The sequence below is a fragment of the Somniosus microcephalus genome, chromosome 32 (assembly GCF_052327205.1).
Source record: "Somniosus microcephalus isolate GS21.2 chromosome 32, FLI_Smic_1.0, whole genome shotgun sequence".
Taxonomy (NCBI): domain Eukaryota; kingdom Metazoa; phylum Chordata; class Chondrichthyes; order Squaliformes; family Somniosidae; genus Somniosus; species Somniosus microcephalus.
Window position 1 is genome coordinate 36110901 of NC_141018.1, and position 26320 is coordinate 36137220.

Here is a 26320-nt window from a genome sequence, read left to right on the forward strand (position 1 = left end):
CATTATAGGAACTTAACAACTTTGCAAATGGCAACAACAGTTCTGTGCTGTAAAGGAAACGGGGCGGATGGAGAGATAGAGAAACACCCACAATGACGACACGCGACAGACTGTTAAAATCAAACACAAATAAATCCTTTTACTCAACTTCAAATTCATCTCACAAAAGCCACCATCAAACGAACAGTGAAAACAATACGGAGAGGGTCAAACTTAAAACCCCCAGACACACAGGAAATAACACGGAGCGCTTGGTGAAAACAGAGTCTATGCGGGTCACTGCTTCTCGGAATGTTCCCCTCCAGTTCCTCTAATGTTCCAAACCCACCGTCCTACACATCCGTCCTCCTCCACGCACCGGCAGCAAGGTTCACCACACACTCCCTTACATTATCTCATTCTTTTCCAACGAGCCTTACTCTGAATCTAACCCGTGCTGTACCTGTCCTGGGAATGTTTGATGGGACAGTGTAGAGGGAGCTTTACTCTGTATCTAACCCGTGCTGTGCCTGTCCTGGGAGTGTTTGATGGGACAGTGTAGAGGGAGCTTTACTCTGTATCTAACCCGTGCTGTGCCTGTCCTGGGAGTGTTTGATGGGACAGTGTAGAGGGAGCTTTACTCTGTATCTAACCTGTGCTGTACCTGCCCTGGGAGTGTTTGATGGGACAGTGTAGAGGGAGCTTTACTCTGTATCTAACCCGTGCTGTACCTACCCTGGGAGTGTTTGATGGGACAGTGTAGAGGGAGCTTTACTCTGTATCTAACCTGTGCTGTACCTGCCCTGGGAGTGTTTGATGGGACAGTGTAGAGGGAGCTTTGCTCTGTATCTAACCCGTGCTGTACCTGCCCTGGGAGTGTTTGATGGGGACAGTGTAGAGGGAGCTTTACTCTGTATCTAACCCATGCTGTACCTGCCCTGGGAGTGTTTGATGGGACAGTGTAGAGGGAGCTTTACTCTGTATCTAACCCATGCTGTACCTGCCCTGGGAGTGTTTGATGGGGACAGTGTAGAGGGAGCTTTACTCTGTATCTAACCCATGCTGTACCTGCCCTGGGAGTGTTTGATGGGACTGAACACAAATATTCTCCCACATGAGCAGTAAGGTGTTGGATTCTTTAGTTTGGAACCTGAAGCTGAGGCCCCCTTCTCCCGATGAACTCGAACGGATGACTCGTGTGCAGGAGGGGTGCAATGTACTTACAGGATATAAACCATCTCCTCGTGCAGCTCCTGCAGACTGTCGAGCAGTCCCGGCAAACCCTGCTGATAATAGTGCTGGTGATGGACCTCTGCAGATTGGACGGCCAGTACGTACTGATTGTGGAGCAGGTGCATCTTCATAGTGGCTTTGATGTATTTGTCCCGCATTCTGTCCCGTTCTCTATCTGAATTTGAAAAGAAACTCACGCAATCAGAGAGATTGTTAAATTAAATTATTGAACTCATTAGTGCGGGTGTAGTGCTGCTCAATCAATGTTTCCCATCGGCGATAGGTCACAGGCTGGTGAGTGCGGAAGTAAAATCCACTCCATCTCATCCCTTCTCCTCAATATTAGCATCAAGCCCAGCCCAGAAGGAGCACCCACTACTGCACCAACGTGGCAATTTACCATTTATCACACCAGCCCGTCTGTGGCCTCTCCATGCGTCATCATCAACTTAGAGGCAATTTTAAATGGGGTTGAGACTGCCCGAACTCATTTCACGAAGGACCCTTGCAATCATTGGACCGTGTAGACTCTACCCACCCATTTAATCTCCTCCCACAGCCCATGTACACTCTCCCCTATCACAGACTCTACCCACCCATTTAATCTCCTCCCACAGCCCGTGTACACTCTCCCCTATCATGGACTCTACCCACCCATTTAATCTCCTCCCACAGCCCGTGTACACTCTCCCCTATCACAGACTCTACCCACCCATTTAATCTCCTCCCACAGCCCGTGTACACTCTCCCCTATCACAGACTCTACCCACCCATTTAATCTCCTCCCACAGCCAGTGTACACTCTCCCCTATCATGGACTCTACCCACCCATTTAATCTCCTCCCACAGCCCGTGTACACTCTCCCCTATCACAGACTCTACCCACCCATTTAATCTCCTCCCACAGCCCGTGTACACTCTCCCCTATCACAGACTCTACCCACCCATTTAATCTCCTCCCGCAGCCCATGTACACTGTCCCCTATCATGGACTCTACCCACCCATTTAATCTCCTCCCACAGCCCGTGTACACTCTCCCCTATCACAGACTCTACCCACCCATTTAATCTCCTCCCACAGCCCGTGTACACTCTCCCCTATCATGGACTCTACCAATCCATTGAATCTCCTCACGGAGGAGATCTGCATCTTGAACCCAGGTGTCTCATTCAGCAGGACCAGCGTGCCATTTTTTATAAATATTTTTCACAAAGCTCCCTTGAAGGATAACAACATGCAGTTATATAGTGCCTTTATTGAAGTAAAACGTCGCAAGGTGCTTCACAGGAGCGTAAATCAGATAATATTTGACACCGAAGCACATAAGGAGATATTAGGCCAGGTGACCAAAAGCTTGCTTAAAGAGGTAAGCTTTAAGGAGCAGTGTCCCAAGGTGCGAATGATTTACCTGCGAGTTCCCAGTGCAATGTCCCAAGGTGTTTAATTGTGCAAGTTCCCAGTGCAATGTCCCAAGGTGTTTAATTGTGTAAGTTCCCAGTGCAATGTCCCAAGGTGTTTAATTGTGTAAGTTCCCAGTGCAATGTCCCAAGGTGTTTAATTGTGTAAGTTCCCAGTGCAATGTCCCAAGGTGTTTAATTGTGAGAGTTCCCAGTGCAGTGTCCCAAGGTGTTTAATTGTGAGAGTTCCCAGTGCAGTGTCCCAAGGTGTTTAATTGTGAGTTCCCAGTGCAATGTCTCAAGGTGTTTAATTGTGCGAGTTCCCAGTGCAATGTCCCAAGGTGTTTAATTGTGAGAGTTCCCAGTGCAATGTCCCAAGGTGTTTAATTGTGAGAGTTCCCAGTGCAATGTCCCAAGGTGTTTAATTGTGAGAGTTCCCAGTGCAATGTCCCAAGGTGTTTAATTGTGCAAGTTCCCAGTGCAATGTCCCAAGGTGTTTAATTGTGCAAGTTCCCAGTGCAATGTCCCAAGGTGTTTAATTGTGCAATGTCCCAAGGTGTTTAATTGTGTAAGTTCCCAGTGCAATGTCCCAAGGTGTTTAATTGTGAGTTCCCAGTGCAATGTCCCAAGGTGTTTAATTGTGAGTTCCCAGTGCAATGTCCCAAGGTGTTTAATTGTGAGTTCCCAGTGCAATGTCCCAAGGTGTTTACCTGTCTGGCTTACTGTGCTCTTTCCTCTATCCCTGCCTGTTATCTGTCGCACTCACCTTTACTGGCCTCCTGAAACTTTCGCTTTGCTGAGCTCACTTCCTTGGCTTGCTGCCGATAATGTGACTTCACTTTTTCAATTTCGCTCTGAGTGTTCTGTAAATCACAGCAGCACATTCAAACACAGGATTACACAACAGGAAGCCAAGTCTCAAAATCAGCCATTCAAGAGAAACTAAAGCAATATCTTTACTGAGAGACTCAGGTGAAAATCTAAGGCCCCCAGTGAGAACACCACTAAGGCTGAAAAGACCAGAAAGACGTGCTGCATCGAAGCAGTGGTTACAGCGCGAGATTTATAAGGATGTGGATTGTAGGGGGGATGGAGGACTGAGGGAGCTGAGGAGTTCCCATGAAAGAAAAAGATCGAGTAGGAGATAGAGTAATATGCCTTGATTTCAACACAGTGAGGATGTGGGGAGAAGAGAGCAGTAATTGAGGCTGCATTGATTCGCTCAAAGGGAGAAGGGTAAATTCTTGTTTGGGATTGGGATTGGAGGGGTAGGGTGTCCACGGGCTGTGGGAGGAGATTAAATGGGTGGGTAGAGTCTGTGATGGGGAGAGTGTACACGGGCTGTGGGAGGAGATTAAATGGGTGGGTAGAGTCAGTGATAGGGGAGAGTGTACATGGGCTGTGGGAGGAGATTAAATGGGTGGGTAGAGTCCATGATAGGGGAGAGTGTACATGGGCTGTGGGAGGACATTAAATGGGTGGGTAGAGTCCATGATAGGGGAGAGTCTACACGGGCTGTGGGAGGAGATTAAATGGGTGGGTAGAGTCCATTGTAGGGGAGAGTGTACATGGGCTGTGGGAGGAGATTAAATGGGTGGGTAGAGTCCATGATAGGGGAGAGTGTACAGTGGCTGTGGGAGGAGATTAAATGGGTGGGTAGAGTCCATGATAGGGGAGAGTGTACACGGGCTGTGGGAGGAGATTAAATGGGTGGGTAGAGTCCACTATAGGGGAGAGTGTCCATGGGCTGTGGGAGGAGATTAAATGGGTGGGTAGAGTCCACTATAGGGGAGTGTGTCCATGGGCTGTGGGAGGAGATTAAATGGGCGGGTAGAGTCCGTGATAGGGGAAGAGTGTACATGGGCTGTGAGAGGAGATTAAATGGGTGGGTAGAGTTCATGATAGGGGAGAGTGTGCATGGGCTGTGGAGAAGATTAAATGGGTGGGTAGAGTCCATGATAGGGGAGAGTGTACACAGGCTGTGGGAGGAGATTAAATGGGTGGGTAGAGTCCACTATAGGGGAGAGTGTCCATGGGCTGTGGGAGGAGAGTAAATGGGCGGGTAGAGTCTGTGATAGGGGAGAGTGTACACGGGCTGTGGGAGGAGATTAAATGAGTGGGTAGAGTCCGTGATAGGGGTGATGTGCCTCAATGAATCCGAGACTCAACGTTAACGGAGCAAAGCAAGGCTTTTATTAACTCAGAAAGTAATACACAGTGGAGAAGTGTCTCTCATCCAGAGATCTGCTGTACTGCCTGTGAGACACGCTGGGGCCTGCTTAAGTAGGGGCCAGGTATGGGCAGAGCCCTACACAATACAATACAGGTAAGGAAATGAAACTGAAACTAAACTCCCCTGCTTGTCACAGTCACAGGCACAATCAAACACAGCGAATACAGAGTGCCTGATGAATGGCATATTTCATCACATTCACCCCTTCTACAGATTTAGTCTGTTCGGGGGTTTGATAGTCCTCTGTGACCGACGTAGCTGTTGTGGTGCCGCGGGTGTCGGCTGGGTGTCCCCGGTGGCCTCCTGGGTCTCTGCCGGGGGCACCGCCAGGGTTGTTGAAGGGGTAGTTGGTGGGGGCACCGTTGGTCGATGTTCTTCCGGGGGTGATGAAAGGATAGTGGGTGGGTAAGAGTTGCTGTGATCGTTGTGGCTGTTGTTGTCGTGGTTGTTGTCGTTACCGGCTGGGGCGACGTCTTTTATGGACACGGTGTCCTCCCTTCCGTCGGCGTGCCGGACATACGCGTATTGGGGGTTGGCGTGGAGTAGGTGCACTGACTCCTCGAGAGGGTCCGTCTTGTGGCCCCTCACATGCCTTCGTACAAATACCGGACCTGGGGTGGAGAGCCATGACGGCATGGATACGCCTGAGGTAGATTTCCGGGGAAAGACAAACATTCGTTCATGAGGCGTGGCATTAGTGGCAGTACACAATAGCGACCGTATCGAATGGAGCACATCTGGGAGGACTTCCTGCCAGCGGGAGATAGGGAGGCCCTTGGTCCTTAGAGCTAGAGTGACTGCTTTCCATACTGTCCTGTTCTCTCGCTCCACCTGGCCGTTACCCTGGGGGTTGTAGCTGGTGGTATGGCTCGTGGCGATCCCCCTGGACAGCATGTACTGGCGTAGCTCTTCACTCATGAAGGACGCCCCCCTATCCGTATGGATGTAGCTCGGCATACCGAACAGGCAGAACAGGCTGTTGAGGCATTTAATGACCGTGGCGCTGGTCATGTCTGGGCAGGGGAAGGCGAATGGGAAACGGGAGTATTCGTCCACAATGTTCAGGAAGTAAACATTACGGTCGACTGACGGGAGGGGGCCCTTGAAATCTAAGCTGAGCCGCTCAAAGGGCCGTGTAGCTTTGATTAAGTGGGCTCTATCTGGGCGGTAGAACCGAGGCTTGCACTCGGCGCAAGTGCGGCAGTTCCTGGTCAGAGACCGAACTTCCTCAATCGAGTAGGGTAAGTTGCGGGACTTTATGAAGTGGAACAGCCGTGTGACCCCTGGGTGGCAGAGGTCGTTGTGGAGGGTCTGTAGCCGATCCCCGGTGGCGCTGGCACACATCCCTCGTGAGAGGGCGTCGGGGGATTCGTTAAGGGCCCCTGGCCGGTAAATGATGTCATACTCGAAGGTGGCGAGCTCGATCCGCCACCTGAGAATCTTATCATTTTTAATCTTCCCCTTCTGTTTATTATTAAACATAAACGCTACCGACCGCTGGTCGGTAAGTAGGGTGAAGCGTTTGCCGGCTAGGTAGTGGCGCCAGTGGCGCACTGCCTCCACGATGGCTTGGGCCTCCTTTTCCACGGAGGAGTGTCTGATCTCGGGCCCTTGGAGGGTCCTCGAGAAGAAAGCTACAGGCCGCCCCGCCTGGTTGAGGGTGGCCGCCAAGGCAAAGTCAGACGCATCACTTTCCACTTGAAAGGGAGTGTTCTCGTCCACTGCCTGTAGCGTGGCCCGTTCAATATCCCGCTTAATGCTTTTGAAGGCGGCGTGGGCCTCAGCAGAGAGCGGGAAAGAGGATGCTTTCAAGAGGGGGCGGGCTTTATCGGAGTAGTTGGGGACCCATTGGGCATAATAAGAAAATAACCCCAGGCACCTTTTCAGGGCTTTGGGAGTGTTGGGCAGGGGCAGCTCCCATAGGGGGCGCAATCGGTCGGGGTCTGGTCCGATTTCCCCATTCTCCACCACGCTGCCTAGTATGCAGAGGCGCGTGGTGTTGAAAATGCACTTGTCCTCGTTGTAAGTGAGGTGAGTTTTTGTGCGGTTTTCAGGAACCTCTCGAGGTTCGAGTCGTGATCCTGCTGGTTGTGACCGCAGATGGTGACGTTGTCGAGGTAGGGGAAGGTTGCCTGCAAGTGGTGGTCATCGACCATGCGGTCCATCTCCCTCTGGAAGACCGAGACCCCATTCGTCACCCCAAAGGGGACTCTGAGGAATTGGTAGAGGCGTCCGTTCACCTCGAAGGCGGTGTACGGGCGGTCCTCTGGTCTGATAGGGAGCTGGTGGTACGCTGACTTGAGGTCGATGGTGGAGAACACCCGGTATTGGGCAATTTGGTTCACCATTTCTGATATGCAGGGTAGCGGGTAGGCGTCTAGTTGGGTGTACATGTTGATCGTTTGGCTATAGTCGATCACCATCCGTTTCTTCTCGCTACCCCTCACCACCACCACTTGGGCGCGCCACGGGCTGTTGCTGCGTTCAATAACGCGCTCCCTCAGCAGCCTGTCCACCTCGGTCGCGATAAACCGCCTGTCCTCCCAGCTGTACCTCCTGCTTTTGGTCGCTATTGGCCGGCAGTTGGGAGTAAGGTTCGCGAATAGCGAAGGCGGCTTTACCTTCAGGGTAGCCAGACCGCACACTGAGGGGGGCGGCTGGGACCCACCGTAATTGAGCGTGATGCTTTGGTGGTGGCACTGGAAATCCAGGCCCAAGATCACGCTCGCACATAGACTCTTCATGATTAGTAATTTAAAATGATCGTATACAGTTCCGTTAACGGACAATTGTACCGCGCAGTAACCCATAATGGTCGATGTCTGGGTTTTATCAGCCATAGAGATGGTGCCCCGAGCAGGGACCACCGTTAGAGAGAGTTGTTGTGCTAGTTCAGGGTGGATAAAACTCTCCGTGCTTCCACTGTCAATTAAACATTTAACCCCGCACCCGTTTACCTCGATGTCCACCATTGATTTGGATAGCGGGTGCGGTCTGGTCTGGTCCACTGTGACCGATGCCACTGTAGGGCCCTGATCGAGACAAGATGGCGTCCACGCTGTCTGCTCACAAGATGGCGGACCCCACGAGGTCGGGCAAGATGGCGTCCAAGATGGCCGCTCCCACGGCGCACACGCGGCGGTGGCGGGTTTTCCAGCGGGGTTCCCTCTGCACACCTTCCCGAAGTGCCCCTTCTTACCGCACTTAAAGCAGGTGGTGCCTTTCGCCGGGCACAGGTTTCTGGTGTGCTTCGGCTGCCCGCAGAAGTAGCAGTTGGGGCCCCGACGCGTCGCGGCTGTTGTAGGGCTTCTGGGGGGAGAGCGGGGCCCCGACGGTGTCGGGCTGCCAGGCGGGGAAGATGCCTTCCAAGATGGCGGCGCCCTTGGTGCACACGTGGCGGCGTGGGCGGCGCGGGCTGAAGAGTAGGCGTCCGAGTTTCTCTGGGCCACATCCAGGGATCGCGCTGTGTCCACAGCCTGTTTCAGGTCCAATCCCGTTTTTTCCAGTAGTCTCTGCCGGATGTAAGTGGATCTGAGGCCTGTGATAAAGGCATCACGAACAAGCTCGTCAGTGTACACTGCGGCTTTTACATCTTGGCACTTGCAGTCTTTGCCAAGCGTTTTCAGGGTGACTAGGAACTCATCCAGCGATTCCCCAGGTCGCTGTGTGCGAGTAGCGAGCAGATGCCTAGCGTACACCTCATTCGCAGGCTGCTGGTAATGCGCCTTTAGGATGTCGCAGGCGGTCGGGTACGTGTCGGCGTCTTGGATAAGGGGGCAAACCCGGTGGCTTACCCAATTCCGCAGGATTCCGAGTTTCATACTTTCAGCGTCCGTAGCGTCTGTGATGGCTGCGGAATTGTCCAGGAAGAATTCCATACACTTAAACCAGTGTCCGAATCGTGCCGATGCGTCCGAAACATACGGGTCCAAATCCAAACGTTCGGGTTTCAAGAGTTGATCCATTGCGTTGAAAATTGAGTTAATAAAATTGATGTGCCTCAATGAATCCGAGACTCAACGTTAACGGAGCAAAGCAAGGCTTTTATTAACTCAGAAAGTAATACACAGTGGAGAAGTGTCTCTCATCCAGAGATCTGCTGTACTGCCTGTGAGACACGCTGGGGCCTGCTTAAGTAGGGGCCAGGTATGGGCGGAGCCCTACACACAATACAGGTAAGGAAATGAAACTGAAACTAAACTCCCCTGCTTGTCACAGTCACAGGCACAATCAAACACAGAGAATACAGAGTGCCTGATGAATGGCATATTTCATCACAAGGGGAGAGTGTACACGGGCTGTGAGAGGAGATTAAATGGGTGGGTAGAGTTCATGATAGGGGAGAGTGTACATGGGCTGTGGAGAAGATTAAATGGGTGGGTAGAGTCCATGATAGGGGAGAGTGTACATGGGCTGTGGGAGAAGATTAAATGGGTAAGAAAATGATCCAGCCTGAGCAATACACACGGCTCCTGAAGGTGCTATTGGCTACGAGGGATGCTGGCCAGAATTCGGCGGCACTGTTCGTTATAAAATCCTCTGCTTGCCGTTGATTACAGAGCTCAAACACCAACGACAAAACAAACGGCACCTCCGACAGCAAGTGTACCTTCAGCCAGCTGGCTTCTGGGAGGCGGGGTGGTTGGGGGGGGGGGGGGGGGGAGAGGGAGGATGGCAAAAGGGAATAATTTGGGGAATGGGGAAGAAACACTTGAAGGGGATAGATTTGCAGGGCTTTGGGGAAAGGGCAGAGGAGTGGGACTAATTGGAGAGCTCGTTCAAAGAGCCGGCACAGGCACGATGGGCCGAATGGCCTCCTTCTGTGCTGTATCATTCGATGATTCTAAAATATTGTTTGTCTATATTCAATGTGATGAGTTCAAATCTATTCACTCACTAATGCCGCAAGCCTCAGCTCACACTATATATAAAAGGGACTGATCAGATTATCACAATTCTGAAAAGGTCATCGACCTGAAACGTTAACTCTGTTTCTCTCTCCACAGATGCTGCCTGACCGGCTGAGTGTTTCCAGCATTTTCTGTTTTTAATTTCAGATTTCCAGCATCCGCAATATCTTGCTTTTGAATCACAATCAATCTGTTGGTAAACACTTGAGAAGGTTTCACCCTCGATAAACCAGTTTACAAAGTGCTTTTGTTGAACACCGTAACTATAGCAGCCGCACTTTGCCACTTGCTACAGCAGGTAGCGCAGGGCGTGTCTGTTTAAATCACCTGCCCACATTCAAAGTGTCCCGGCACACATTTACTAAAGCTTTAACACTTGGAAGAGCGTCAAAAATGTAAAAAGTAGCAGCTGACAGACTTGGGAAAGGAAAAGAGGGGGGAACGGGGGGGGGGGGGGGGGGGCGTGCTGCATCCGAGTCGGTCAGAATCACCGGCATCGAGCAACATCCACAGGGGAAGCGGAGGTGAGCCGCAAAATTGCTCGGAGATCCTTTTTTTTTTTAAAGTCATTCAAAGGATGTGGGCCGTCGCTGGCAATGTCAGCATTTATTGCCCATCCCTAATTTCCCTTTGATACGCCAGAGTGGCTTGCAACGCCAGTTACGAGTCAACCACACTGCTGTGGGGTCCGGAGTCACATATCGGCCAGACCGGGTAAGGACGGCAGATTTCCTTCCCTAGAAAGGACATTAGTGAACCAGATGGGTTTTGACGACAATGCTCACCATTACTGATACTAGCTTTTTAATTCCGGATTTATTTAATTAACTGAATTTAAATTCCCCAGCTGCCGTGGTGGGATTTGAACTCATGTCACACGGATCATTAGTCCAGGCCTCTGGATTACTAGCCCAGTAACATAATCACTGTGCTACCGTATCCTGCACAGTCATCAGGAAAGAGGCCACTGGGTTTGGAAATCAGATTTAAAGTAGGGCTGGCGAGTGGGGTTGCCAACGCTCCAGGATTGCCCCGGAGTCTTCCAGAAATTGAAGATTAATCTCCTGGACATGGCTGCAAGCAACACGCGGGAGAAAAATCATCGGGACAATAAAAAATTGTTCTTAATTTACTTTTCTTTGATCCCTTTCATTTACTAGTTATAAAACTATCGGAGATGGGGGAAAAAGGCCGTTTGACTGACAATTAAGAGTCATCCAATCGGGTAATGAAGAGTCTGTTAGCTTTCCGATTAGCCGTGGATGAACGTGTCGGACGACCAATAGCGTGAGTGTGGGGGCGGGGCAGTAGGAGGTCATGTGATAAAACTCTTGGAATAGCGGGAGTCAGTGTAGCGGGAGTGTGTCTGGGGATTGTGGACAGAGGTCAGTGTAGCGGGAGTGTGTATGGGGGACTGTGGACAGAGGTCAGTGTAGCGGGAGTGTGTCTGGGGATTGTGGACAGAGGTCAGTGTAGCGGGAGTGTGTATGGGGAATGTGGACAGAGGTCAGTGTAACGGGAGTGTGTATGGGGGATTGTGGACAGAGGTCAGTGTAGCGGGAGTGTGTATGGGGGATTGTGGACAGAGGTCAGTGTAGCGGGAGTGTGTATGGGGGACTGTGGACAGAGGTCAGTGTAGCGGGAGTGTGTATGGGGGACTGTGGACAGAGGTCATTGTAGCGGGAGTGTGTATGGGGGACTGTGGACAGAGGTCAGTGTAGCGGGAGTGTGTGTGGGGAATGTGGACAAAGGTCAGTGCAGCGGGAGTGTGTATGGGGGATTGTGGACAGAGGTCAGTGTAGCGGGAGTGTGTGGGGAATGTGGACAGAGGTCAGTGTAGCGGGAGTGTGTTTGGGGGACTGTGGACAGAGGTCAGTGTAGTGGGAGTGTATGGGGGACTGTGGACAGAGGTCAGTGTAGCGGGAGTGTATGGGGGACTGTGGACAGAGGTCAGTGTAGTGGGAGTGTGTGTGGGGGACTGTGGACAGAGGTCAGTGCAGTGGGAGTGTGTATGGGGACTGTGGACAGAGGTCAATGCAGTGGGAGTGTGTTTGGGGGACTGTGGACAGGGGTCAGTGTAGTGGGAGTGTGTGTGGGGAGTGTGGACAGAGGTCAGTGCAGCGGGAGTGTGTATGGGGGACTGTGGACAGAGGTCTTTATATCCCTCCAATCGATTCCCCGTACTACAAAGAGGACACCTTCTCCAACATGGAGGGGGAAATTATCCAATACCAGGCCCAGGGGAACGTGTTGATCTGTGGGGACCTCAATTCAAGAACGGGCGAAGAACCAGACTTCACCAATAATCAGGGAAACAATTACGTATTCGGGAATAACCACTGACATCCCTTCCCTTCCATACAGACATAACTGCGACAAGCAGTCAAATACCAACGGTAAACAGCTACTACAGCTCTGTCGAAACCTGGGTCTGTACATTGTCAATGGTAGGTTCATAGGAGACCTCCTAGGAAGATCGACCTACTGCTCACCTCTTGGCTGCAGCACAGTAGACGATATGATTACAGACTTGGACCCATCCTCTTTCAGAGCATTCACAGTCAAACCACAAACAACACTGTCAGATCACAGCCAAATTACTATGTTTCTCAAAAAGACAGAAACAAACAACATAGAAACACAACCCAGTAAACTGTACAACACCAAAAAATCGTACAGATGGGCCAAAAATGACACGGAAAAATACCAGAAAACAATTAGCAATGCATCAACTCAAGCTCTCTTAGACACCTTTCTGGATAACATATACACTCACAATAAAGAAGGCGTAAACCGGGCAGTTAGTAAACTAAACAATATTTTTGATAATTAGGCAACAAATGCAAACTTGAAAGCTCGCAAGAACAAACCCAAAACAAAAAACTATGAAAAATGGTTTGACCATGATTGCCATAACATGAGGAAAAAACTTAGAAAACTATCAAACCAAAAACACAGACATCCAGAAAACGAGGAATTACGCCTTACTTATTGTCAGACGCTAACACAATACAGAAACACACTCAGGACCAAAAAAGAGCAATTTATTAAGAATACACTCAGCTCCATGGAGGAATCCATTGAGTCGAATTGTTTCTGGGACAACTTGAAAACACTACACAAAAAACAACACGACGATTTGTCCATTCAAAATGGGGACACATGGGTAAACCACTTTGAAAAATTATACCAGAAAAACACACTAAGACCAGAGCAACACCAAATACGCAAAAAACTAGAAAAGCTTGAAATGGCCATAAAAGATAACCAAAACCTGCTGGACGCCATAATAACAGAAAAAGAACTTCTTGAAAAACTCAAGGACCTGCGACCAGGAAAAGCTTGCGGGACAGACGGCATACTAAACGAGATGATTAAACACGCAGACGACAAACTGAAACTGGCTATCCTAAAACTCTTCAACTTGGTTCTGAGTGTCGGTTATTTCCCTGACATCTGGAACAAAGGACTCATAACACCCATATACAAAAGTGGGGACAAAATCGACCCAAACAACTATCGAGGCATCTGTGTAAACAGTAACCTGGGGAAGGTATTCTGTAGCATCATAAACAAAAGACTTATAAACTTCCTTGAAGAGCACAATGTCTTGAGTAAAAGCCAAATTGGATTCCTGCCAAACTATAGAACATCCGATCATATCTTCACCCTACAGACCCTAATTGACAAACACGTTCACCATAACAAAAGCAAAATCTACGCATGCTTTGTAGATTTCCAGAAGGCTTTCGACTCCATCTGGCATGACGGTTTATTCCTGAAACTTATCGAAAGCGGGGTAGGAGGGAAAACATATGATGTAATTAAATCAATGTATACAAACAATAAATGTGCAGTTAAAATTGGAGACAAACAAACAAAATACTTCCCACAGGGGCGGGGGGTGACGCAGGGCTCGCCAATCTCACCGACACTCTTTAATATTTACATTAATGGATTGGCAAAACTACTTGAACAATCTACAGCACCCGGCCTCACCCTATATGAATCCAAGGTTAAATTCCTCCTCTATGCCGACGACCTGGTTCTGCTGTCACCAACTAAGGAGGGTCTACAGCAGAACCTGGACCTGCTGGAGTCGTACTGCCAGACTTGGGCCCTGACAATAAATCCCCAAAAAACCAAAGTCCTTGTGTTCCAGCAAAGATCCAAACAACATGGACCCACAATAAATTTCACAGTAGGAACAACCAAAATTGAACAAACCACTCACTACACATACTTGGGCTTAAAAATCAGTTCTACGGGAAACTTCAAACTGGCTGTGAATGAACTGAAAGAGAAAGCAAGAAGGGCTTTCTATGCCATCAAAAAATCAATCCAAATAGAAATCCCAATTAGCATTTGGCTCAAAATTTTCAAATCAGTAATTGAACCAATTGCACTCTATGGCAGTGAGGTCTGGGGACCACTAACACAACAAGATTTTGCAAAATGGGACAAACACCCAATTGAGATCCTACATGCGGAATTCTGTAAAAGTATCCTCCGGACTCAAAGGAAAACAGTAAACAACGCATGCAGGGCGGAACTAGGCCAATACCCATTAATAATCACGATCCAAAAAAGAGCCACCAAATTTTGGAATCACCTACAAATGAGCAACCCCCAATGCTATCACTACGACGCCCTGAAATGCCAAGAGCTGACCATAAAGAAGAATACCCTCAGTCAACTAGTCCTGGGACTCAATAAAGTAACTAATAACAATACTAACAATAACCAGTCCCAGGACAGTGACAGGGTAATACAAAGAATTCGACCCAACACAATCGTCGCTAAGCAAAAGGAAAAATGTGTCATATTGGGCAGAAACAACAAAAACCCAAAGCAAACTCAATTGCTACTTGGCCCTAAACAGACAATACAACATAGCTGATTACCTGACCATGGTAAAGGATAACAAACTGAGAAGAACCTTGACAAGGTACAGACTTAGCGAACATAGCCTAGCAATCAAAAAAGGCAGACACAGGCTGCCAAGAGAAGACAGGATATGCTCTCACTGCAGTCAGGGAGTAGTTGAGACAGAGATGCACTTCCTCACAGCCTGTGGAAAATATCATGGCATCAGAGAGAATTTCTACCAAAAATTCTCACAAATATGCCCTGAATTCAGAAATCTGACTGACAACCAAAAACTCCCATTCCTACTGGGGGAGGAGAGAAGCTGTGTAACACTGGCGGCACACTATGTTACAGCTTGCCATGAACAGAGGGACAACCAGTAAACTAAGACAAGAGTATATATAAACAAGGCGAATGTATATTTATAAACTCAGGGATATACCTGTTTATACACTGTATGAATGGAACCGCGTTTATGTGTTCAACCATAAATGTATTTTGATGCTTTGGCAACATAAGATGTACCTTATCATGCCAATAAAGCGATTTGTATTGTATTGTATTGTGTGTGGGGAGTGTGGACAGAGGTCAGTGCAGCGGGAGTGTGTATGGGGACTGTGGACAGAGGTCAGTGCAGCGGGAGTGTGTATGGGGACTGTGGACAGAGGTCAGTGCAGCGGGAGTGTGTATGGGGACTGTGGACAGAGGTCAGTGTAGCGGGAGTGTGTATGGGGACTGTGGACAGAGGTCAGTGCAGCGGGAGTGTGTATGGGGAATGTGGACAGAGGTCAGTGCAGCGGGAGTGTGTATGGGGAATGTGGACAGAGGTCAGTGCAGCGGGAGTGTGTGTGGGGACTGTGGACAGAGGTCAGTGTAGCGGGAGTGTGTGTGGGGAATGTGGACAGAGGCCAGTGCAGTGGGAGTGTGTGGGGAATGTGGACAGAGGTACAACCATAACTAGACAAACCCAACCAAAGGGTCAATGCCTTCGGGAAAAGGAATGTTGAAGAGAAAATTTGAGGATAAAGAAAAAAAAAAGGAAAACCTTCTCAATGTTTAAAGACATGAAAGTAAAGAAAGGGTTTTTGGTGCATTTTTCAACCATAGAGGCGGCGGCGAATCACCTGTCTCCTTACCTTGATCACCTCTTGGGTTATCTGCTGCCACTGATCGCTGTAGCTCTTCTTCAGCAGTTGTTTGTCACGGATTAGCAGCGTTAGTTTGTTAATGGGCCCCGAGTTCAGATCTTCCGAATGTTTCCGCATCACCCGGCTCAAAACTTCCGTCTGATTCACAATCGTTGACCAGGACTGAAAGAGCGAACAGGCCATTATTACAACAATATTGACTTTCACACTTCTCCCTGTACCTCGGTGAGATGAGAGGTGTTCAAAAGCCTCTTCTGAAAACCGCAACCCAACGAGCGGCGAAAATGTCCAGCAGAGACCACGTCATGGAAAAACACCGCAAGTAGGAAATAACACAAAGCAGAGAAGAGCTTATTGATAGTTTGATGGGCCAGTGCAGAGGGAGCTTTACTCTGTATCTAACCCGTGCTGTACCTGCCCTGGGAGTGTTTGATGGGACAGTGTAGAGGGAGCTTTACTCTGTATCTAACCCGTGCTGTACCTGCCCTGGGAGTGTTTGATGGGACAGTGTAGAGGGAGCTTTACTCTGTATCTAACCCATGCTGTACCTGCCCTGGGAGTGTTTGATGGGACAGTGTAGAGGGAGCTTTACTCTGTATCTAACCCGTGCTGTACCTGCCCTGGGAGTGTTTGATGGGACAGTGTAGGGAGAGCTTTACTCTGTATCTCACCTGTACTGGGTTATTGTGAAAGGCCGAGGTCCACCGTGCAGGAAACCTGCTATTTTCACCATCTTAAATGACCAGATTATCTGCTTTTTAGTGATGTTGGTTGAGGGATAAATATTGGCCTGGACACTGGGGATAACTTCCCACCTCTTCTTCGAAATAGTACCCATGGGATCTTTTACATCCACCCGAGGGGGCAGACGGGGCCTCGGTTTAACGTCTCATCCGAAAGACGGCACCTCCTTCAGTACTGCACTGGGAGTGTCAGCCTGGATTTTTGTGCTCGAGTCTCTGGAGTGGGACTTGAACCCACAACCTTCTGACTCGGAGGCGAGAGTGCTGCCCACTGAGCCACGGCTAATGTTTGTGGGCGGTTTGATTCAGTTCTACCACAGTGCCAGCATCCAGTCACGACTGTAAATGAGAGAAATCAATGAAGCACTGGATCGTCCCTACCTTGTTGATCTGACTGATGTAATCGACTCCTCCAGCCTGCAGACTGCTTTCCTGCCTCTCTGCCTGGGAGAACATTTGGTGAAGTAACCCTGAGTATTCCTTGTCGCTCCTGACTCGATTGGTCATCCACTTCTTCATCATCTCCATCAGCCGGAGCTCCGAGTCTTGCAAGCGCAGCAGCATGGAATGCCCCTGGGGACACCAGAGATCAGTGCTGAAACCCATCGCTCCAGGAACCTGGACCTGACGCGGAGGAGGAAGCAAAACACAGCTTAGGAAGACAGGAATGATCTAGGAGGGTCAGGCACCACAGCATGAGCTCTAGACCCTCAGGAGCTCAGCTGACCACGAGTCCAGAACCTATCTACCAATCAAGTTGCGACATCCAGCTGATACCTTCAATGTGCCAGCTGTGGCTCAGTGGGCAGCACCCTCGCCTCAGAGTCAGAAGGTCGTGGGTTCAAGTCCCCACTCCAGAGACTGGAGTACAAAATCTAGACTGACACTCCCAGTGCAGTGCTGAGGGAGCGCCGCACTGTCGGAGGGGCAGTACAGAGGGAGCGCCGCACTGTCGGAGGGGCAGTGCTGAGGGAGCGCCGCACTGTCGGAGGGGGCAGTACTGAGGGAGCGCCGCACTGTCGGAGGGGCAGTGCTGAGGGAGCGCCGCACTGTCGGAGGGGCAGTGCTGAGGGAGCGCCGCACTGTCGGAGGGGCGGTACTGAGGGAGCGCCGCACTGTCGGAGGGGGCAGTGCTGAGGGAGCACCGCACTGTCGGAGGGGCAGTACTGAGGGAGCGCCGCACTGTCGGAGGGGCGGTACTGAGGGAGCGCCGCACTGTCGGAGGGGGCGTGCTGAGGGAGCACCGCACTGTCGGAGGGGCAGTGTTGAGGGAGCGCCGCACTGTCGGAGGGGCGGTACTGAGGGAGCGCCGCACTGTCGGAGGGGCGGTACTGAGGGAGCGCCGCACTGTCGGAGGGGCGGTACTGAGGGAGCGCCGCACTGTCGGAGGGGCGGTACTGAGGGAGCGCCGCACTGTCGGAGGGGCAGTACTGAGGGAGCGCCGCACTGTCGGAGGGGCGGTACTGAGGGAGCGCCGCACTGTCGGAGGGGCGGTACTGAGGGAGCGCCGCACTGTCGGAGCTGCTGACTTTTGGATGAGAAGTTAAACCGAGGCCCCTTCTGCCCGCTCAGGTGGACGTAAAAGATCTCATGCCACTATTTCAAAAAGCAGCAGGTGAGTTCGCCCCGGTGTCCTGGACCAATATTTATCCCTCAATCAACATCACTAAAAAAGATTATCTGGTCATCATCACATTGGGGGGAACTCCCCCTCTCTTTGAAAAACTGGCTGCTGCGTTTCCTACATTACAACAGTGACTGCACTTTAAAAAGTATTTATTGCTTGTTAAGTACTTTGGGATGCCTTGCGGTTGTGTAAATGCAGATCTTTTCTTTTTCTATGGTGTAGGTTTGCGTACGATAATTAAAATTATATTCTCACCATTTCCTCTTGAGGTTCCTCAAATTCATTATTTTTGTTGGTTCTGCAAATTTAACTGCTGTAACTGGCCTTCAGCACTACATATCTGATTACAAACTTCCTGCAGCCAGCGGGTTTTCTTTCCAGTTTCTACTCAGCTGTCCTGAAGGCAGTGCTGGGGCACAGGTTCCACAAGATTCCAAACCGATAGCTTTTTGGGCACTGGGGGGAATCGAGGGATATGGGGATCGGGCGGGAAAGCGGAGTTGAGGTCGAAGATCAGCCATGATCTTATTGAATGGCAGAGCAGGCTCGAGGGGTCGTGTGGCCCACTCCTGCTCCCAATTCTTATGTTCTTATTGATGTGCCTCAATAATTCCGAGACTCGAAGGTAGCAGAACAAAACAAGGCTTTTATTAACTTAGAACGAAACACGTAAGCGAGAGAGATGTCGTCCTTCTGGAGATTGGGGCGAGACTGAAGCTAGCTTACAAACGGGGCCAGATATGGGCGGAGCCCTACACACAGCACATTCCAGTATACAATACAGCACATTCCAGTACACAATACAATGAGGTCTGGGGGAAGGGAAATGACACTGAAACTGATCTCAGTCACAGGCAGTGATGAATGGAAATATTTCATCACACTTATTTCTCAATCTTAATCTCTTTCACTGCCATTACCCAGTGATCCTAGCTGTGTGCACAGGTGTCAGCTGAGGATGGGATCAGGCTGGGCTGGGAAGCCTTGTCGATGAAACAGCCTCATCGTCTGGGCTCAGAGTCAAAGAGTGGCCGCTGGCCGTTAGCTCAAAGAGCAGCTGGCACCTGGCGAGGGTCAACACATGATTTTAACATAAAGACACACCTGAAGATGTAGTGAGTCGGATCCGCTTTTGCTTTCTGTCCAAACGTTGTCCCAGTGTCTCCGTGTGTGATTCAGTGCACGTCGCAACTCTCACAGGCACAAAGAGGCTGTTGGCCACAGGATGTGAGATATCGTCTCGGCTTTGTTGCTGTACGAGCTTCACTGCCTTATCTTACATCAGCTTAAGAAAAAGAAACAGTTCCTATGATGACTCGATGGGTAAATGCATCTGTCTTTTACTGAACCGAAGGTAGACCACTGGGCTGGAGCAGCGTCTGGGGGGGGTGCGGGACATGGTGCTGCCTGGTGGTCGTGGCTCTCTCCCGCCCCTCCCTTTGGGCTGTTCTCAGCCAGGAGTGCAGCACTGTGGGGGGGGGGGGGGTAACTGTAACTGGCCCCACAGTCGCTGGAGCTGGAGAAAGATGGACAGGGGATCTCCCTCTCGAGCTCAATGCAGTGACTCCTGGGGTTCGGTGGGGCCCGTGGTAGTGAGGCTGTGCGTGGTATATGGGAGGGAATCTGCTCGAAGGGCTGAAGGCCCTTTACCCATTCAATAATTTATCACAAGGTCAACATCAAGAGGGTAATGTTCTGAGTATCCGCTGGTGGGGAGGAACCTCACGGAGCATCAGTGTAAATTGGAAAATGGCAGACAATCGCGCTCAAGACTCTCCGATACGCAGGCGGAGCCCTGGTTTATCAGCTGCTACTCAGAAAAGTTAGGTCCAAGGGTGAAATCAGGACGGATCGATGGGCTATCCATCTATCGCCATTGAGTGGAAATTTAACAGTTTGGCCAACTGGCAGGAGTGACCATTCCTGGAGGCTTCATCACATGACCTCCCGCCTCGAGCCAACCCCGCCTCCACACTCCCGCCATTGGTCCATCCTCCAGGCGCACCGTCTTCCCATGGCCAATCGGAAAGGGAAGCGATTCTTTGTCACCTGATTGGATTAATCTTGACTTGTCAGTCAAAACAGCCTTTCTTGCCCCATTTCCAATATTTTTACAACTAATAAATGAAAGTGTTCAAAAGAATTAGAAAAAAAAATACAATTTTGTTTTAAGGCCCCTATTGATTTTTCTCCCAGGCGTTGCTCGCAGCCGTGTCCTGGAGATTAATCTTCAGTTCCTGGAGACTCCACCGACCACCTAGTGTCTAGAAACACAGACCGCAGCCCAGGCATGACGCACTCAGCTGTCTGCACCTGGTCAAACCTCTCCTCGTCCTCTTCACCACAAACCTCCCCAGCCCGTCCCTGTTTAACAGCTGCCTCCCATCTCTAATTGTGATATTCCTCATTTGACAAGTGCTAGCTGGAAGATGCAAGCTCGTAAGCAGCCCCTGTAGTCAGGAATGCCAACCTTAATACTCCCATGCGTAAAAAATGCTGCCGATTAGTTATGCAAGAAACCAACTGCTCATGTTCTGGGAAGATAAACACAGAGGGAATTCCATTCGGGTATAGTCAAGTGATCATGTTGCTAGAACGGATCGTAAAGTGAATTGATTACAAGTAATTTGTTCACTAGAGTGAAGGGTTCAAGCGCCAGGGAACAGAAAATGAAATGAGTAGCAAAAACAGAAAATGCTGGACACTCGCAGCAGGCTAGGCAGCATCCGTGGAGAGAACAAACAAGCTGGGGTGGGCTTTCTTTCAGAACTAGACAAGATTACAGACCAGTATTTAGAAAGAAACAGAACAAAAGGAGGGGAGGGAAAAACACGCCGACATACATGCACACGCAAACATCCACACGCAACTGCAAGCACACAAACTTATGCACATGCAAGCATACAAATGCACACGTGCACATAGAAGCATGCAAACAGACAGGAGCATGCAAGCATGCAAATGCGCACACGTAAAAGGTGACAAGGTGCTGCATAAATACAACTCTCAAGTCAGAGTACTTCGGTACTACTCATCAATGTGTTGGTTTTTAATCTCACAGCGTAGCTTCAACACCTCAAAGTATAAATGAGAAAAGTTAATTTTAAGAATGACATCGCTAGCTTCCTCCAGGGAGAGATGGCTCGGTGCAGCGGCGGGTGGGTGGGGGGGGGGGGGGGGGGGGGAGCAGAGGGAGAAGAGACACAAGAAATCCTTAAACTCTGCACTGGTATAAAACAATCTCTGATTTGTATCCAGTGCTTACCAACGATGAGTGGGACATCATTTAAAAAAAGTTATCTGGTCATTTATCTCATTGCTGTTTGTGGGAGCTTGCTGTGCACAAATTGGCTGCAGCGTTTCCTACATTACAGCAGTGACTACACTTCACAAAGTACTTCATTATCTGTAAAGCGCGTTGGGGCGTCCCGAGGACATGAAAGGCGCTATAGAAATGCAAGTCTTTCTTTTGTTTAATACTTATTGAAGTTTGCAATGAATGACCAGCAAAATAAGCTTCCGGACTCAAAACGCAAGCATGAGTCCCCTCCCCCCACCTCTATTTTTGTACTGATTAAAATACATACAGTAGCCCTGTTATCACATCGCACAGCAGTTGCACTGTGATGGATCCCTCTTATTCAACTTCCTGAGTGTGGAAGTAGCCAGATCACTGGCCACACTTAAACGATTGATGCAGGCACTTGGAAAGGGTTTGTGCGATGCAACCGTTCAGCGTGTTGTTTTAAAAAGTGGAAATATTTAAAACCAACCACATATTGGGAGCAGGGTAGCTGGCATTGTACCCTTCTCAATCCATCCGGCATTGTGTCCCACTCAATCCATCCGGCATTGTGCCCCACTCAATCCATCCGGCATTGTGCCCCACTCAATCCATCCGGCATTGTGCCCCACTCAATCCATCCGGCATTGTGCCCCACTCAATCCATCCGGCATTGTGCCCCACTCAATCCATCCGGCATTGTGTCCCACTCAATCCATCCGGCATTGTGTCCCACTCCCAGTCCTTTCGGGGGGGCACAATTCCAGCATGTACTGGGAGAGAGGCAGGATGTATAGTGTCTCTGTGAACTGGGTTTGGAGAGAGTCAAGTGTCTCTCTAGAGTTTAGAAGAATGAGAGGTGATCTCATTGAAACATACAAAATTCTTACAGGGCTTGACAGGGTCGATGCAGGGAGGATGTTTCCCCTGGCTGGGGTGTCTAGAACCAGGGGTCACAGTCTCAGAATAAGGGGTCGGCCATTTAGGACTGAGATGAGGAGAAATTTCTTCACTCAGCGGGTGGTGAATCTTTGGAATTCTCTACCCCAGAGGGCTGTGGAGGCTCAGTCGTTGAGTATATTCTAGACAGAGATCGATAGATTGTTGAATATTAAGGGAATCAAGGGATATGGGGATAGTGCAGGAAAGTGGAGATGAGGTAGAAGATCAGCTATGATCTTATTGAATGGCGGAGCAGGCTCGAGGGGCCGAATGGCCGACTCCTGCTCCTAGTTCTTGTGTCTGTGTGAACGGTGGGGGAAGTTGGAGCAGAGGGAGTGATGGTTGAGGTAGCTTTTGGGGAAGTGACGGTGTTTAGTTAGTCTAGTGAATGCGAGTTATTTTTCTTTATTCTTAGATTAAAATTCTATCAATTGTAAAGTTTAAAAGTGCTCAATCTAACTAAAATACATAATTTTCAATGTAATATTGAAATAGTTTCCAAAGGAACATCCCAAACCTCCTGGAAATTGGTGCAGAGGGGAGAGGGAGGGGAATATGGGCACAGCTGCTGCCCGGAACCCTAACTGGAGGTCAGGAGGACGGAGTTTGAACCCCCTATTTGTAATAGAATCTCTGTTGCAAATGAGAGAAGTTTTAAAATCTAAAGTAACATAATTCATTCCTAACTGGCAAATAGAGAAGTTTTCAGCACAATTCAGCAAATTTCACTTCCTTTTAAAGATTAAGAAATTGCAAAATGCAGATGCCCTGCAGAGTCCAAAATGCTGAACCATGCAACAAATAACAGGATTCTAGAGCGATGGGCTTCAAAGCGAGAACAGGGTAGTAGAGAGATGAGCTGTGATGTGCACCGACTGTTATGTCGGCAGCCACGCTATTTCAGCAAATGTCACAGCCTTGAGATGAGTAACCAGTTAATCTGGTGTTTTCTGGTAATGGCAGCGGAGGCAAGAAATGAGGAATAGTTCCTGTTCTTATCCAAATAGTGCCCTAGGATTTTTAATCTCCACCTGACTCACCAGAGCAGAGGGAGGCACAAGACTAAAGACACGAGCTTCAAACCTGGTTCACTGTCAATCTGCAGGATAGCACCTCCCTCAATACTGCACTGAAGTGCCAGCCTACATTACATCTGGGTGTGGAACATGAACCCACAAACCTCTGTGCCTGGAGGAGGCGAGGAATGAACACAATTTTGAGACAATGGGAAAGAATGAGTCTTGATTTCAACAGTGAGGATGTTGGGAGAAGAGTGGGTGTGTAGGAAGAGGTATATGACAATTTGACAATTTGGAAGGACAGACAGAAAGGAAAGGGAGGCTTTGTTGGTAAAGGATGGGATCAGTGCAGTGGTGAGAAGAGATATTGGCTCAGAAGGTCAAGATGTAGAATCGGTTTGGGTGGAGATAAAAAATAATAAAGGGAAAAAGTCTCTGGTGGGCGTAGTCTACAGGCTCCTGAACAGCAGCAATACTATTGGACAGAGTATAAATGAACAAATAATGGAGGCCTGTAAAAAAGGTACGGTAATAATCATGGGTGATTTTAATCTCCATATTGATTGGACAAATCAAATTGGCCGTGGTAGCCTTCAGGAGGAGTTCATAGAGTGCATCTGGGATGGTTTCCTAGAACAGTATGTAATGGAACCAACCAGGGAGCAGGCTATCTTGGATCTGGTACTATGTAATGAGACAGAATTAATAAATGATCTCATAGTAAAGGATCCTCTAGGAAAGAGTGATCATAGCATGGTTGAATTTCAAATTTAGTTGGAGGGTGAGAAATTTGTATCTCAAACCAGTGTCCTGATCTTAAAACAAAGGCAATTACAGTGGCATGAGGGCAGAACTGGCTAAAGTGGACTGGAGAAATAAACTAAAGGGTAAGACGGTTGAAATGCAGTGGCAGACATTTAAGGAGATATTTCATAACTCTCAACAAAAATATATTCCAGTGAGAAAGAAAGATTTTAAGAGAAGGGAGCACCATCCGTGGCTAACGAAGGAAGTAAAGGATGGTATCAAATTGAAAACGGAGGCATACAATGTTGCCAAGATTGGTGGGAGACCAGAGGACTGGGAAATTAAAAAAAACCAGCAAAGGATGACTAAAAAAAAATGAATTATGAGAGTAAACTGGCAAGAAACATTAAAACAGATAGTAAGAGCTTCTACAGGTACATAAAAAGGAAGAGGGTAGTTAAAGTAAACGTTGGTCATTTAGAGGATGAGACTGGGGAATTAATAATGGGGAACAGGGAAATGGCAGAGACTCTGAACAAATATTTTGTATCTGTCTTCACGGTAGAAGACACTAACAACACCCCAATAATGAATAATCAAGATGCCACAGGGAGGGGGGAACTAAAGACAATCACTATCACTAAGGAAATAGTACTTGGTAAAATAATGGGGCTAAAAGAATGACAAGTCCCCTGGACCTGATGGCCTGCATCCCAGGGTCTTAAAAGAAGTGGCTGCAGAGATAGTGGATGCATTGGTTGTAATATACCAAAATTCCCTGGACTCTGGAGAGGTCCCAGCGGATTGGAAAACCGCAAATCTAACACCCCTATTAAAGAAAGGAGGGAGACAGAAAGCAATTAGCCTAACATCTGTTGTTGGGAAAATGCTGGAGTCCTTCATTAAGGAAGCAGTAACAGAGCATTTGGAAAATCCTAATGCAATCAAGCAGAGTCAGCATGGTTTTATGAAAGGGAAATCATGTTTAACAAACTTGCTGGAGTTCTTCGAGGAGGTAATGAGCAAGGTGGACAATGGTGAACCAGTGGATGTGGTGTATTCGATAAGGTGCCACATACTGCATAAGATAAGAGCTCACAGAATTGGGGTAATATATTAGCATGGGTAGAGAATTGGCTAACTAACAGAAAGCAAAGAGTTGGGATAAATGGATCATTTTCCGGTTGCCAAACGGTAACTAGTGGGGTGCCACAGGGATCAGTGCTGGGGCCTCAACTATTTACAATCTACATTAATGACTTGGATGAAGGGACCGAGTGTAATGTAGCCAAGTTTGCACATGATACAAAGATGGGTGGGAAAGCAAGTTGTGCAGAGGACTCAAAATATCCTGCAAAGGGATATAGACAGGCTAAGTGAGTGGGCAAACATTTGGCAGATGGAGTATAATGTGGGAAAGTGTGAGGTTATACACTTTGGCAGGAAAAATAAAAAAGCAAATTATTATTTAAATGGAGAGAGATTACAAAATGCTACAGTTCAGGGGGACCTGGGGGTCCTTTTGCATGAAACACAAAAAGTTAGCATGCAGATACAGCAAATAATCAAAAAGGCAAATTAAATGTTGGCCTTTATTTCAAAGGGGTTGGAGTATAAAAGCAGGGAAATCCTGCTACAGTTTTGGTCTCCTTATTTAAGGAAGGATATATTTGCATTGGAGGCAGTTCAGAGACGATTCACTAGGTTGATTCCTGAGATGAGGGGGTTGACTTATGAGGAAAGGTTGAGCAGGCTGGGCCTATACTCATTGGAGTTTAGAAGAATGAGAGGTGATCTTATTGAAACATATAAGATACTGAGGGGGCTGGACAAGGTAGATGCAGAGAGGATGTTTCCCCTCGTGGGAAAATCTAGAACTCGGGGGCACAGTTTCAGAATAAAGGGTCGTCCTTTTAGAACTGAGATGAGGAGGAACTTCTTCTCTTAGAGGGTCGTAAATCTGTGGAATTCTCTGCCCCAGAGAGCTGTGGAGGCTGGGTCATTAAATACATTTAAAGTGGAGATAGACAGATTTTTGCAAGATAAGGGAGTGAAGGGTTATGGGGAGCGGGCAGGGAAGTGGCTTTGAGCCCAAGATCAGCCATGATCTTATTGAATGGCGGAGCAGGCTCGAGGGGCCAAGTGGCCTATTCCTGCTCCTATTTCTTATGTTCTTATATGGAGCTTAG

At 48.8% G+C, this 26320-nt stretch overlaps 1 protein-coding gene across 4 annotated transcripts in view; it reads right to left on the reverse strand.

Moving 5' to 3' along the window:
• Nucleotides 1–26320, reverse strand: part of fes (FES proto-oncogene, tyrosine kinase) — a 54133-nt gene that overhangs the window by 21887 nt on the left and 5926 nt on the right. For 3 of the 4 annotated variants that reach the window (XR_015074383.1, XR_015074382.1, XM_085972424.1), the window contains exons 2-6: nucleotides 19245–19425; nucleotides 16895–17137; nucleotides 15759–15932; nucleotides 3377–3473; nucleotides 1204–1387 (exon numbers count right to left, since the gene is read on the reverse strand). Coding sequence is in view for 2 of the 4 variants with exons in the window: in XM_085972424.1 (XP_085828550.1) it covers nucleotides 1204–1387; nucleotides 3377–3473; nucleotides 15759–15932; nucleotides 16895–17119 (680 nt within the window). In the remaining 2 variants the exon portion in view is untranslated. The remainder of the gene's footprint in view (nucleotides 1–1203; nucleotides 1388–3376; nucleotides 3474–15758; nucleotides 15933–16894; nucleotides 17138–19244; nucleotides 19426–26320) is intronic. The other variant, XM_085972425.1, reaches the window with a different exon arrangement.